Source organism: Jaculus jaculus, chromosome 7, assembly GCF_020740685.1.
Source record: "Jaculus jaculus isolate mJacJac1 chromosome 7, mJacJac1.mat.Y.cur, whole genome shotgun sequence".
NCBI classification, from domain to species: domain Eukaryota; kingdom Metazoa; phylum Chordata; class Mammalia; order Rodentia; family Dipodidae; genus Jaculus; species Jaculus jaculus.
In genome coordinates, this window is record NC_059108.1 from 101,333,276 (window position 1) to 101,348,360 (window position 15,085).

Genomic DNA, 15,085 nt, shown 5'->3' on the forward strand with positions numbered 1-15,085 from the left:
GTTTTTTGAGGTGGGCTCTCACTCTAGCTCAGGCTGACCTGGAATTCACTATGTAATCTCAAGATAGCCTAGAACTCACAGTGATCCTCCTACCTCTGCCTCCTGAGTGCTGGGATTAAAGGTGTGCCCTGCCCAACATACAGACTTTTTAAACAAGTTCTCCATCAAGATTATCACAAGGAACAGAGAAGACCTTAAGGTCATGTATACATATGTGCTCCTCATTAGCTTTGAGTATAACAGATGTGTATTGTCTTCCTGGATTGTCTCAAACAAGGCAGCCTTAGCCATGCAATTAAGAATAGATAACTTCACTTGTGAACAAATATCAGGGAAGGAGACTAGGGGATCGAGAACAGTGACATAGGGAAGGAAGAAGGAGGAAAAGCAGTTTGTACTAAAATTTGAACATGGAACACAGTGTTGTCTTGGTTTGTGCCCTACTGGACATCAACAGTCTTCACATGTAACTAATGAAGTGACTTGGAATAACATTTTACAATGTGGTACACAAAGCTTTTATGATTCAAAAAGGCCTACAAGATGATGGATGTGATTCTGAACTGTAGGGTTAGTGAGGAAGAACTCTTATCCTTTTATGACCTGCATGTATCTTACGATGGCACTCAGAACACTCACTAGAATGGCAGTGGTATAATAAAATATGTTACATTGCAGTAAATAAGAGTGTAGTAGTATGATGGTCTATATATTACTAAGACAATAAAATTGTGCACTATAGTAATACAGAGAATTAGAGTCAACTCTATTCTAGTGCAGAGCATTATTTATGGGCTAGTATCCATCTGACACAAAAATGAGTATTTCAATTTAATTCCTTTGTGATCATACAAAGGCACATGCCTTTGTTAGTTACTAATGACATGGTAGCTAGTGCCTGAGGTGAAGGGACTAGTTCAGCGAAAAGAGCACGTTTGGGCCTGCAACTGTGCAGTATTTTTGGCTCACTGTGTTTTTCCTCCTACATCACAATCCATTTGATGTTTCATATATCTTAGATATGAAATGAGCAGGTAATTGTGGTGGTTTGAATCAGATGTCCCTCATAAACTCATATACTTTGAATGCTCGGCTCTCAGATGGTGGCAGTTTGGGAGGTAGAGCCTTGCTGGAGGTGTTGTGTTGCGAGGGTGGGGCTAGTGGAGTTTCAGCCAGTTCCCCCTTGCTAGAGTTCTGAACATTCTCCTGCTGCTGTTGGAGCCCACTGTTCATTCACTGTCTAGTTGTTAATGTCAACATACAACAGGTGAATTTTTTCTAGGATGCAAGATTACTAAGGAGTTCAAATATTGGCTCAGGAGGCATAGTTTGATGGAATTTTCACTACAAATGTTTATGATCTCTTTCATGATCATATAATCAATGCAAGCATTTACCTAGATATATGTATGCCAAAACTAATTATGCCTGAGACTCTGGATGAATAATCATGGAGCTCCTCATATGGGTCATGACTCCGTTTACAACCTGTCTTCCATATGCTCCCAAACTAACCACATTAACATTTCAGGTCCAGAGTACAATACTAGCTCTAACTCCTACCTTTAAGAGATTTCAGGAGGCCTAAGATTGGTTGTTATTCTCCATCTTGAATGACTATTATAAAGGGTCATAAATTCCTTTGGAGAAGGGCTCAGCTGGGGTTTTCATATTTTAGTTACCTAACAATTATAACTCTAGGCTTCTCATCAAGGAAACCTGGGTTCCCTTCAGCCAATAGGAATTGGCTGCTTGAGCTAGTCAAGATTTGGAAACTGGATGCATGATCATGGTTTTTCCTTGTAACAGAAAATGTCAACATTTTCAAGGTGTCACTTTTATGAATTTATGTTATACAAGTACCTCTGGAGCCAGCTACTCCATATTTTACCTGCTAAGGTAAAAGGTGATATGCTATCCATCATCATGAATTACTGATGATGAAATCACTCTGACTGCTACTGTGCTCTTGTTGCTTATTTATATCAACACTGAAATTTCTGGTGAAGTATTGGTACCCAAAGTCAGATGATTTAGGATGCAATCATCCTGTTTGTTTTAGAGATCCCATTCCAAAGCCAACATCACCTACTGCAACTGATTTATTTATTTATTTACTTATTTATTGTAGAGGATGGCCACTCTTATTTAAATTAGTTCCAGGTATTCTTCTGTCCTGCAAGAATGTTTTTACTTTAGAAATTTTCCTAGTCCAAAGCATCAAAGCCTAGACCTATTTTACAACTAACTCAGTTTCTATTTTCCACAAGTGAGCATATAGTCAAGACTAATGTCAATGCTGCAGGTAGGACAGCTGTCCTGACTATTAAGTTAAATGATTTATCAATCAATGATAGTAGTAGCCTAAAACTTATATTGTAGGGACTCAATAGATTGCTCAGTGGCTAAGGCACTTGAATAAAAAGCCTAAGAACCTGGGTTCAATTCCCCAGTACTCACATAAAGCCAGATGCTCAAAGTGGTATATATGTCTGAAGTTCACATTTGCAGTGGCTATGCATTTACATCATGCTACACACACTGTTTAATGATCTCTATGCATTCAATGCATTGTCTTATTAAGGAGATTGCCTTATGTTTTGTTATTTTTATTTTTATAAGGTTTCTGGAATACATAATAACTACTTTTCTATGCACACTGGTTATCCATACAAGTAAACAATGAATTCTAGAAAAATACCAAATAAATTTAGGTCATATAAAGAGCAAAAATTACTGTTACTATGAGCGTTTTAATTAAATTAATGTTACTTGATGAGGTACTGAGAGTACAAAGTATTTGCTGTTTTTTAAATTTTTCTTTTTTATTTTATTTTTTAAAACTTTATTTCATTTTTGTTTATTTATTTATTTATTCATTTATTTTTGAGAGAAAGAGCAGAGAGACAGAGAGAGAAAGAATCAGTGTGCCAGGGCCACCTGTCACTGCAAACTAACTCCAAATTCACATGACCCCTTGTGCATCTGGCTTATGTGGGTCCTGGGAAGTCAAACCTGGGTCCTTTGGCTTTGCAGGCAAGCGCCTTATCTGCTATAAGCCATCTCCCCAGCCTATGCTGTTATTTATTTATTTTTTTTAATGCAATTACAATTGCTGATTTCAGGCCAGGAGTGGTGGCACACATCTTTAATCCCATCACTTGGAAAGCAGAGGTAGGATGACTGCCTTGAGTTTGAGGCCACCCTGAGACTACATTGTGAGTTCTAAATCAGCTTGGGCTAGAGCAAAACTCTGCCTCAAAAAACAAAACAACAACAACAAAAAGAATTGATTTGAAAAAATATAAAAGGTTAATGGGGCTGAAATGATGGCTCAGTCAGTAATGTACTTGTCTTGACATAAAGAGGATTTGGGCTTAAACCCCAGTTACCCATGCAAGAATTCAGGGTGTGGTAGCATGTGCTTATCATCCCAGCCCATCACAAGGCAAATGAAAAAAGGAGGATGCCTGAGACTCTGTGACCAACAAGTTTTGCCAACTTGGAGAAATCTAGGCTAGTAAGAAACCATTTTTCAAAGGAGCTTAGTGGCTGTCCTAGAATAGTACTTGAATTTGTCCACTGATCTTCATAAGCTCATGTGCATGCACACACAAGCATGTGTGTGTGTTCAGGCATGTGCATGTGTACACACTCACATACACACAAGCTTTCTTTGTACTATATGAAATCACTGAAAACAAAATTATATGAATCTGTAAAATCAGCCATCAGTAAAGCCAAACACATTTCCCTCATCTAAACCCACATAAGTGTAAAGTTTTTAGTAGCTCTGAATATATATACATATATATGTATGCATGATATATATATATATACATATGCATATGAAATTAGGCATAGATGGGGCAATGTCATAATAAAAGTTTGAATGTCTTTTCAACACCATTTTCATATCACATCCAAAGATTTATTTAAAAATAAAATAACTGAGTTGGCAATTCTCTCACATGATACTGAAGATCAATCTCGTTTAGATAGATATATTGCAGATGAAAGAAGTAAATTATTTTAATTTTCTAACCCATGGAGAAGGGTAAGAATATTAGATGGCTTCTATGGGATAAAAGAACCCAATTTTTCACATATTAATTACATATCAGTGGAACAATTTAGTAAGTCTATTTTTATGTGCACAGATTTTCACTTTGATAGAAATTTACTAGGTTGAATTGGAAATACTGTATGGAAAAAAGAATCAAGGAACATGAATTATGTGTGAAGAATTATATTTGAGCAGCACTAATGATTTCAAATTGAAGAATTGGTTAAAGGTTTGCAAAGATGAAATTTTTAAAAATGTTTTATTATATTTATTTGAGAAAAAGAGAGGGGAGAAAGAGAGAGAGAGGGAGAGAGAGAGAGAATGGATGGTGCAGGGCTGCTTGGCACTACAAACAAATCCAAGAATGCTCACTATTTTGTGTGTCTGCCTTTACATGGATATTGGAGAATCGAACATAAGGCAGACTTTACAAGCAAGTGCATTTAACTGCAGAATCATCTTCACTGCCATGGCTAAGATTTTCATCATGATCAGAATATCATTTGGAACCTGAAGAGAAGATTAACAAGTACAAAAGCATCAATAACTCTAGCATAGCCTAGATAGTCAATAATACATCTATAAAGCCACCAAGTGACTATATGATCCAATTATAAGTTTGAAATGGCCTTGTCTTATTTTTCCATGGAAAAGCAAACGTTTTCTAAGGTTAACTTGTAATAAACTAGTAAATACTTTTAATATTTTTTATATTAGTTCTTTGACTATATACATAATTACCTTTAAAGAATGGCATCAAGTATACTTTAGTGATGGCAAGTACTATACAAATACAATTTTATACAAACATGTAACACACAAAATTTACAAAGAATTTCAGTGGATGCCCCATTTTCTTTTACCTATGAAAGAAATCAGTATACTCTAATTTTCCAATTATGTATATTTGGGTTTTATTATTATTATTCTTAGATCAAATTCAAAGACACCCATTGTTGCTGTAATAAAGTCTCCCTGCCCGAAAATCTGAAATATTAAAAATATCCTACTGAAAACTACCTTCTCAAAGTCTGTCATGCCTTCTGTCACATGACTTCATTGAAGGTACAACTCAATATAATTAAAATTATAGTTATTTGAGTGTTGAAGATTAAAAGCTCATTTTATAATTCATAAGGAAAATAAAAAAGTATTTAGTTTAGCCAAATCATACTGAGTCTGTAAAAATTGAAGTCCTTTTATAAGTCATATTAGATTACTGTTATAGAATGTAAAATAGTGAGTGTGACATTGATCCAACGGGAAAAATAGAAAGAATAATACAATTTTATTAACAAAAAATGTTATTTTAAATCTGGTTACCTTGTTTGTATAAGATCAAAAGGGAAATTAAAAACAGAAAAGGAGTAAAGTAGATTAATACTTCATACTATGAACAAAATAATTTTCTGATGATCAGATCTATCTATCTATATGGTATGAGCCTCTACTATAAGAAATCTCATATTATATAAAGAAGACTTTGCTAAAGTAAGTAAAATTCAGAAGCCAAAATTTTAAAAGAATATTAAAATCATTCATCTTTTAAAACTTAAACTGTAACAAAATTAACTTGATCAATGTTAATAGATAAGTAATACACTGTGGTTTTAAATTTATAGCACATTTGTTAGCCATGAAATTTATTTATGTCATATATAAAATTTTCCACAAGTATTTAAGATAGTATGTGACAGTTAAACTGAAAATAGAAGATACAAGCAACCAATAAGCAATGATGTGCAAGTTATTGTTTTGGAAAATGTTGAAATTCACTATGAGTTAAACAATGTAAATTTAAATTTAATATTTTATTCTATTTTCTCAAACATAATACAACACTATCTGTATATAACTATATTTGTTTTTGCATAAAATATGTATATTTATACATTATACTCAAAATGTGTCTATAATATTGGTATAATGATTTTGATTTCTGTTGCACAGACAAAAATGGAGATAAAGAAAAAAAGAGACTAAGAAACTTTTGCAGAGTCATCTCTCAGTCCTCTCATAACCATGTATTACACAAGCTCTCTGGTTTTGATGCTGTGTCCTTATCTGTCTTACCTCTGTCACTGTACTGAGCCCTTCTTCACTTACTCTATATTCATTGAATATATAAAACCCTTAGGCCATTTACTACTCATCTCCAAAAAACATGTTTGTGTGTTTTTTTAAAAGGAACCTACAAAAATGCTTCTTTTGACTAGTGCAATAGATAATATCTATGATTCTAATTGCTATAGGCTGAAGGAACAGATTAAGAAATACAATGATAAGTGGAGGAAAAGCTTCTTTCTTCCGCTGCATTTACAACCATCTTCATGCTCATGCTAGATATGTAAGGGAGCCATCCCAGCTTTGTGTTATTAATTTAGAAAATCAACCTCAGGAACAGCTGCCAACTTCATGCACTTGAGTCTTTGGCCAGAATACTAAGCCCCAGCTGCTCTGTCAGCAAAGAGGCCTAGTTAACTTTTCCCAAACAGGCAACATAAGCTGAGACTGGGTGATTTACAAATCCAAGAGTTCTACAAATGAAGAGAAAAGATGCTTGCTTTGAAACAGCACATTTTTTTTCATAACCAGAGAATAGTGAAATGACTCCAAAATGGAATTGCTAAGAAAATAAGAGTAATCCACTAATTATTTGTCTCAGAGCTTCATGCAGATTGTTTGAAGACCAAATATTGTGCTGGTTTTAAATTTTGAAGGGAAGTTGTACAGAGAACACAGGGATTTCTAATATTAAAGAAAATAAGGCAACATGGAGGAAGCAGAGCAATTCATGAGGCGCTACATACAGAGAAATGTTTGATTTTAATCCAACTTGGAATTCAGAAGGAGCACTTGCTGGCATATCCTGTGTAAAAGTCATGGCGCCCTCATGGTCTTCCTGGCCACGCACTACCTGTCATCAAGCTCCATGTGGCTTCTGTCATTTGGATCCATCTGCTATGAATCCAACTTTAGACTCTAAAACTTTCATTCCATGACTTTAGATTTCAAATATAATCAAATCATAACACCAGTAAATTTTCTTTGAACTACTATTCAAGTTTTTAAAAATTATTTCCTACTTATTTTAAAAGCATTTTCACTGGGGGCTAGAGAGATTGTTCAGTGGTTAAGGTGCTTTCCTGTAAAGCCTAACAACCCAGGTTTGATTCCCCAGTATCCACATAATGCCAGATGGGAAAAGTGTTGCAGGTATTTGAGTTTGTTACCAGCAGCAAGAGACATTGGCCATTTTTCTTTTCTCTTTCTCCTTAAAAGTAAGTAAGTAAGTAAATAAATAAACAAAGGTGTTTTCACTCAGTTCAATATTTTCTGTATTTCAAAATACAATGTTTAATACATGAGTTTCTTGTGCCAAATTTTAAAATTATTACTCCTAACATTGCATGTTTCCTCTTAAAATTATTGTTAAACTTTGTTTCAAGTTTAACCTGTCAAATTTTATGAAATTTCATTTTATTAAGGGAATTTTATTCTTTAATTTACATTCAGTTAATAGCAAATACTGCAATGTAACTTTACCTTTATTTTCCAATTAATTTAATAATTGTTTTAGATTACCTTACTTTTTAGATTTTACCAACAAAAGTAATTTTATAAAGCATTTTTCTTTCACCTTCAGTTATAGTTCTATCATTTATCCACCATCTTTCAATCTGTCTAATATTCTACTCTGTAAAACATCATGTTTACTCTTTTTATTAAATCAGGATAAAGTCAAGAAAGCATTAATTATTAATTTAGTAGTGGAAAAAGTAATGTTAAAATGATGAAATAATAAAAAAAACACATTTTCATTCATTTCTCCAGTATAGGTATGTTAGCTTGAATTTTTTCTTCAAATATATATGTTTGTGTAATAAATCAATTTTATTTTCTGCCTTAGCAAATTAGTGGTATGGGTTTTAAAGTTGTCAGATTAAATATAGGAAAAGAAGTGTTGTCAGTGGAAGAGTAAAGACATCCTATATATTCTACATTTCTGCATAGATTCCTTATGCATAACACTTTATTTTGACTCTTTGACTCTTTTAAGATTTTTCCTGGAATATTAATTGAAACCTTTTAACTGTTTTTTTTTTTTTTCTTTCCCCCCTTAGCTTTAAAAGGGCTTAAGCAAGTTGTAGCTGAAAACTCTGGAAGTCCTATGCATAGAATATCTGTAAACTTTTTTTTTTAATTTTTGTATGAATATAATAACTAGGGATAAGGCAGGTGCATGTGACCCATGCATCATATTCTTTAAAACAAACGTCTTCTTGGCTGGAATTTTGTCAGCATGAAATCATGTTCCACATTCTAAAATAAACTCATTGCCATATGCATTATCTTTCTGAATTATTTTTGTACTTGTCGTTTTAACAGCTTCCCTGGAAATGTCTTCCAAACTTCTCAACAATATAAAACCAAAGATTTCTTACTTCATCTTATGTACATGTATACTTGCTCATATTTCATAAATTACTACCCTTATTCTGCACTTTACATACACACACTAGTCTTAGCTATATCTGAAGTACATACTTGTTGACTTCTGAGAGAGGGCACATAGAGACAGAGTGTTCTCCAATGTCACAGCTGGGGACTCACCTGTGGCCGTGGATGTCCTGTTACCAGGCAGGTCAGTTCTAGGGTTTCTCCTTCCCGGATCGTGTAGACCCGTTCAGAGTAGCGTTCCTCTTCAATGTTACAGGCCAAGCCTGAGTGCACAATCCGAACCGTGGGCGGAGCTGTGGGGTCAGGCAGAAAAGAAGACAGGAGAAGCTAAGCAATTATCTTCCGTGTGCCATCTTAACCACAAAAGCAAAGCTAACTATTCTTGACCACAGTTAGAACCACTCAGAATAATGTTTTGCTTTCCCAAAAGATTACAGACTTTTTTTAATAGGAAGTTTCTACTTTACTTAAGGTCACCACAACACTTTGAGAATGGTAGAGGGGTGCCTAGCACTGGGCTCTAGAAATCACTCTTATTAAAGACCACTTGGTAACTTTGATTTTTAAATTGCTTTCCTTTATATAAATTTTATTTTTTTATTTTTTTATTTTTTAGTTTTTCGAGGTAAGGTCTCACTCTAACTCAGGCACTCCTGGAATTCATTATGTAGTCTCAGGGTGGCCTCAAACTCAGGATGATCCTCCCACTTCTGCCTCCCGAGGGCTGGGATTAAAGGCATGCACCATCATGCCATGCTATAACTTAAATTTTAACATAAGCTATGCTGTACCAGAAATAGGTGGTGAGAAGAAAAGAAGGGAAGGAGAGTAGGAGGAAGAGGAGAAAGTAGAGGAAGAAGATGACCACCACCACTGTAGGTAGAAGAAGGGGGGAAAGGTTTTTGGAATTGAAAACTTTACAATTAATGCACTAATTATAAAGTTGTCTTGTAAGTAAATAATAAAGTGATATGATTTTAAAGAGCAAAATATCAATTCAGTTTGCATTTTATAGAACACCTCCTCTGGTGCATATGAAAGACGGTCACTGATTAGACATTAAAGATGGCAGTAGGCTGGAGAGATGGCTTAGCGGTTAAGCGCTTGCCTGTGAAGCCTAAGGACCCTGGTTCAAGGCTCAATTCTCCAGGATCCACGATAACCAGATGCACAAGGGGCCGCACGCATCTGGAGTTCGTTTGCAGAGGCTGGAGGCCCTGGTGCACCCATTCTCTCTATATATATCTATCTATCATCTATCTATCTATCTATCTATCTATCTATCTATCTATCTATCTATCTATCTACTATCATCTACCTCTTTCTCTCTGTGTCTGTCACTGTTAAATAAATAAATAAATAAATTTTAAAAATAAAGATGGCAGTAAATCATTGATGACTAAGTACAGGTTTTAATTCAGCAGAGACCCAACTCTCAATAAGCCGCAAGGTTCCTAGATTCCTCTGTTTCTGTGCCCAAGCACCAATAAAATTAGATGAGCATTCATTGTGTTTCATATCACCAGAAACCAACATCACACAAAAATGACACAGATGATGATAAATACTAAGCTAGTAAGATACACTGCTTGCCATCAATATGTGACAGGTTGAAGATGATCCCCATTTATTCAGTCAACATTTTTATTTGTAATATATTTGGAGGTGGAATAGAAATTTATCTAATTAAAAGAAAATGAAAAGACTTCCTATACAGGTACAAGACAGTGGTCTTAAACATTTTCCAACAAAAATATTCAATATAAGCAGCCATCCATACTCTAAAAATATCTGTTTACTTATTTACTTATTTATGTATTTCTTGGCGCTTTTGTGTGTGTGGGTACATGAGAGGTGTTTGCCATTGCAAGTAAATGTCCATCTGGCTTTAAGTGGGTAGTTGTGGGTTTACAAACAAGTCCTTTTAGCCTCTAAATCTTCCTCCCAGGCCTAACAGCCATACTCTTAATAGAAGATATCCTTGCCTTCAAGAAAAGAAAAAAGAAAAAAGGGGAAAAAGAAAACAAAACAAAAGCCCTAAAACTGGGATATCTAGATTTTCTTATTTTGCATTAAAAAGACCATGAATCTAATAGTTTATGAAAATTAGTCTGGTGGTTCTATGACAGAGGAAAAACATTATAAGGCTATCATGAGAAAATTTCTTCTTGGGAAATGTGTTTGAAATAAACATCATCTCTAATATGTAATAATTTGCTTTATGTAACATAGATGCACAGGCCATTCACAGAGATGAATATTTTAAAAGGGAATATTTTGTTATCTTTCTCAATTTTAGGCAGAAATAAGAACTGAAAGCCCCATTCATCACACACAAAGTAAACCTGTTTCTCTCTATATCTTTCTATGTAACTACATCCAGTCTGTTTTTCAGTCTCACAATCTAGGAGCTGGCTGTCCAGTAGCCATCATCAAAAATATGCAAATTTAGGCCGGGCGTGGTGGTGCACGCCTTTAATCCCAGCACTCAGGAGGCAGAGGTAGGAGGATTGCCATGAGTTCAAGGCCACCTTGAGACTCCATAGTGAATTTCAGGTCAGCCTGGGCTAGAGTGAGACCCTACCTTGGAAAACAAAAACAAACAAACAAATAAACAAACAAAAAAGATGCAAACTTAGGATAAGAAAAAAATCTAAAAAAAGGTACTATATATACTCAGTGTGCACAATTCACACCCCAAGAGCTTGTTATAAATACACTTCACAGGTTTACAGAGAGACTGATGAACCTTCAGCAAACTCCAGGAATCTGCATTTTACCAAACACTATGTGGTTATAATGATACTTCTTTGTCGACAAGTTTTAGAAGGATTTCTCTAGGTCTTATAAATATTTGTTGAATAAATGAAACAGCTCCAAGAGATAAGGTGTCCTTGTTCTTTGAATTTTTTTAAGTAACTAAACTTCATATTGTACAGATTTATTTTGAAAAATGAAATATTCTTAAGCAAAAACATAGTTTGGTTTGTGCAATTAATTTGTCCAGCACTTTTTATCATTGCTTTGGACTCTGTCTAGAAATGAAAATGGTTTGTTGGGTTTCATGGCATTAAGGATTTTAATATTTAGTGTTACTGTGGAGTATTCTAATGGCTCATACAATGCTTCTCACAAATATTTCAATGATCAAATTTAGAGTTCAATTTAGATAAATAATCTTAGCAAAGTACTTCTCTTAAGACATATGACTAATATAATTATATCTACATGATAGAAGTTAACAAGCCATTGATAATCAATAAATGCTTGCAAAGCAAAATAATAAAAAATGAAACAGAAAAAAATCTTTATTCTGAAATAAATACCCATGCTATATTTAGCTTCATAATTATAGTCCATACTTATTAATATGCCTAATTATATAGTGACATGCTATACTTTCTAGACTAATTTGTACTTGTTATTTTTATAATTATTTCAACTCAATGTGTAATGTTATTTTAAGATATATCTTTCAAATGCATCATTATGTAAATAAGTAGCTTTATTTGAACAATTTAAATTATACAGTAGGCAAATTGTGACATTTAGAAGGGTTAATTTTCTGCCATTTTCTTCTATATTCTAACATGTTCTTGGAAAAGGTAATTGCTTTTATACTGTTAGGAACCTACCACCTATCTTATAGGAGCGAGGAATAGTCTACCAAATACACATTCTCAGTAAACATTATACCATATGCTCTATACTTTAATCCAATAATGAGGTAAACATTTTGGAGGCATCAGTGACTTCAGTCTTCAGAAAACAGAGCTGAGAGGGTATTAGTGTTCAACCGTGTTAATAGTCAGTTTCCAAATTAGTGGAAAAAATTAAACCTGAGGTTATGAAGTGCCTTGCCACAGTCTTATGACTGTAGCCTACACATAGCATCTATTAAAGCAATATCTGGAGTAGTTATATTAGGATCCTTAAGACTCCCACAGTAGTCCTAGAGCAAATTGGATAAAAAGGATTGCAAAATCATCCATGCAATAAAGCAACATAAGTACATTAACAATGTATAGGTGTCATTGCTTGAATATAAATCATATAGCATCATCCCATCTCCATCTTGCCAAATTCCTGACATCTTACCACTGTCAATATAGAGTGTTCCTCTAACACCTGTCTATGTATGATAAAAGTATGATAAGATGAAGGTTGAGGTACATTTGATCAGAATGTTCTCCCATTTTAGATTTCCAGATGGTTATTCAAACCTATGGTCCTCATATATGTATGATTATTGGCCAATGACCTCTTCTCTAATTTCCAGGATATAAGTATTTCCTTGCAATTTTCCACCCTTCCACTTGATATGAAGTACTTTCAGTGTGGGGATGAACATATATGATGATTGTTATACATCACATAATTTAGAGCACAGAGTAGCTAATAATGTATAATTATTTTTAATATAAATTATGTATGCCCATGTTAAATAATCTGTAATTTAAAAATATTTTGGTTTTTCATTTTTAACATCATATACACATATAATGAATTTGATTTTATTCAGCCTAATTTATTCACATTTATAGTGAGTATAACTAAAAGTATAGTAATATCAACTGATTTTAGTAAAATACTAAGTAACATGGTGCTAAATTTATCGACTTTAAATGAAATTTGCTGTGTTCAAGCAGGAACAAGACATTTTGTTATCTTCTGCTTTGGTAGCAAAAGCCCCAATTCATTATAGTGAAATTGGAGCAAAGGTTATAAGCCTCTTTGCCTTAAAGGTTCAGCAATGAATTAAAATGTTAAAATGTTGCACAAGACTTATATTCATCCCAATATTCTCGAGTAAACCAAATCTCATTACTTTCCTAGCATTAATCACATCAAATATCTTAATTTGAGCAAGTTGCCTTTGGGTGCAAGAGGTCAGTCTAAAAGGATAAAAGAGAGGTACTCTTTATCTTATTAGGATATTCTTTTAAAAGTTAAGCTGAAGTCTCTCTGCATTTCCTTGGAAAAAGCACACAAATTATTCACCAATAGCAATGGCCAGGAGAACTTTCATCTTTCTGTGTCACATACAGACTTGCAAGCCTATTTTACTAAAGCAGACATGAGGACACACAGGGAGATTAGTGTCATGAGCTGTGTCTTCAAAGGGTTGATAGTCTATTGTATCTGTCAAAGTCATTAACCATAAAAACATAGGTGAACAGAATAGGTAATGTAAGAGTTGAAAATGCAAAGAGCCAAATAAGAACAAAGCTTAGGAGAATTAAGTCCATGTGTAGAAATCTAAAAGGCTTCACAAATTCAATGGAATTATACCAAAGTGGGGAAAGATACTGTGGGAAGGAAAGGGAAGAAAAATTCCAGAGATATGTTTAAAGACATATCTGTAATAGAAGGTCTGCTGAAAATTATACATTCATATGTGTCTTCACTTCAAACTTGGACACTGGCCTTACTCTATTTATCAATCTGTCTCCCCATGCAGTAGAGATTTTTATTTTTAAGGTCTGCACTTAGACACGAGTTGAGGGGGATGCAGGTAGGGGTCTTGCTCAATAAGACTTGATGATCCATTGAATACAAATGTGAAGGAGAAGAGGTGAGATGATACTGATGTGTATCCCTGGCCTTACTGAGAGAAAGAGGATTCTTCATAGCAGACACCCTCTAGATTACCATGGAGGTCACATGACTCAGGCGAATCCTGAGATGAGGGTCCCTCACCCAACCCATGGCAGGGTTTTTTAAGGTGAGGAATTTCATGAGAAATATTGTAAAGATGCCTTTTCCCATAGCAGTCACACTTTGGCCAAGGGTTGTGTTGTTATTAGGCAGCAATGGCTTTGTACTAGTTTTCTCTCCTCTTAAGGGCCACAAATAAGAGCTTTCAGCTTGAGTAAATTTCTCAAATTCCTCATGCACCCATTCTATGGGAACTCAAATTTCCACTGGAATGTTGCCACTCTTCCACACCAAGCAATGCAATATAAGTTATTGATACATGTAATACATTCCTGGGATAGACAGCTTGGAGATAAGCACACTCAATGGCCTTCTCTTAGGAATAGCAAAGTGGAGACTTTCAAACTACCATGCATAAGGGCTCCTCACACAATGTAGGAGAAGGAACAAGACTGAGGGAAAGGGAGAGGAGGGTTGTAAGAGGAAAGAGGAGGGAAAAGGAAGAAAAGGGAAAGTATCAAAGATAAGGGACAGAGGTAAGGAGATAACCATTCTCATATTGCCAGACAGCAGAGTGAGAATGCATTATTTATCATGTTTTCTCTTGCCTGTCATTCACTTTTGTTTCTCACAGTAAACAGAAAGCATTTCCATATTTCCTTCTATTTCTCTATTGATTTAAGCTGCCATATTCTTTCTTAATTTGTATCTCATTTTCCTTGTCCTTTTACACTCATTTGAATAACATTGATAATAACTGATATGTTCTGCTTAACTATTGCTGAACTCCCTTTATAGCACAGGTTTGTAATACATATGGCTTCTATCCTTATTTCCACTCTTTCTCACCTATGTTACTTATTTTATAATGCTTCCCCAATCTTTTTGTTTCAATGATGT

At 34.4% G+C, this 15,085-nt stretch overlaps 1 protein-coding gene across 1 annotated transcript in view; it reads right to left on the reverse strand.

The window, feature by feature from the left end:
* Mdga2 (MAM domain containing glycosylphosphatidylinositol anchor 2) overlaps positions 1–15,085 on the reverse strand; it is a 954,594-nt gene that overhangs the window by 556,567 nt on the left and 382,942 nt on the right. The window contains exon 2 of the mRNA XM_004649150.3: positions 8,681–8,820. Coding sequence (XP_004649207.2) covers positions 8,681–8,820 — 140 coding nt within the window. The remainder of the gene's footprint in view (positions 1–8,680; positions 8,821–15,085) is intronic.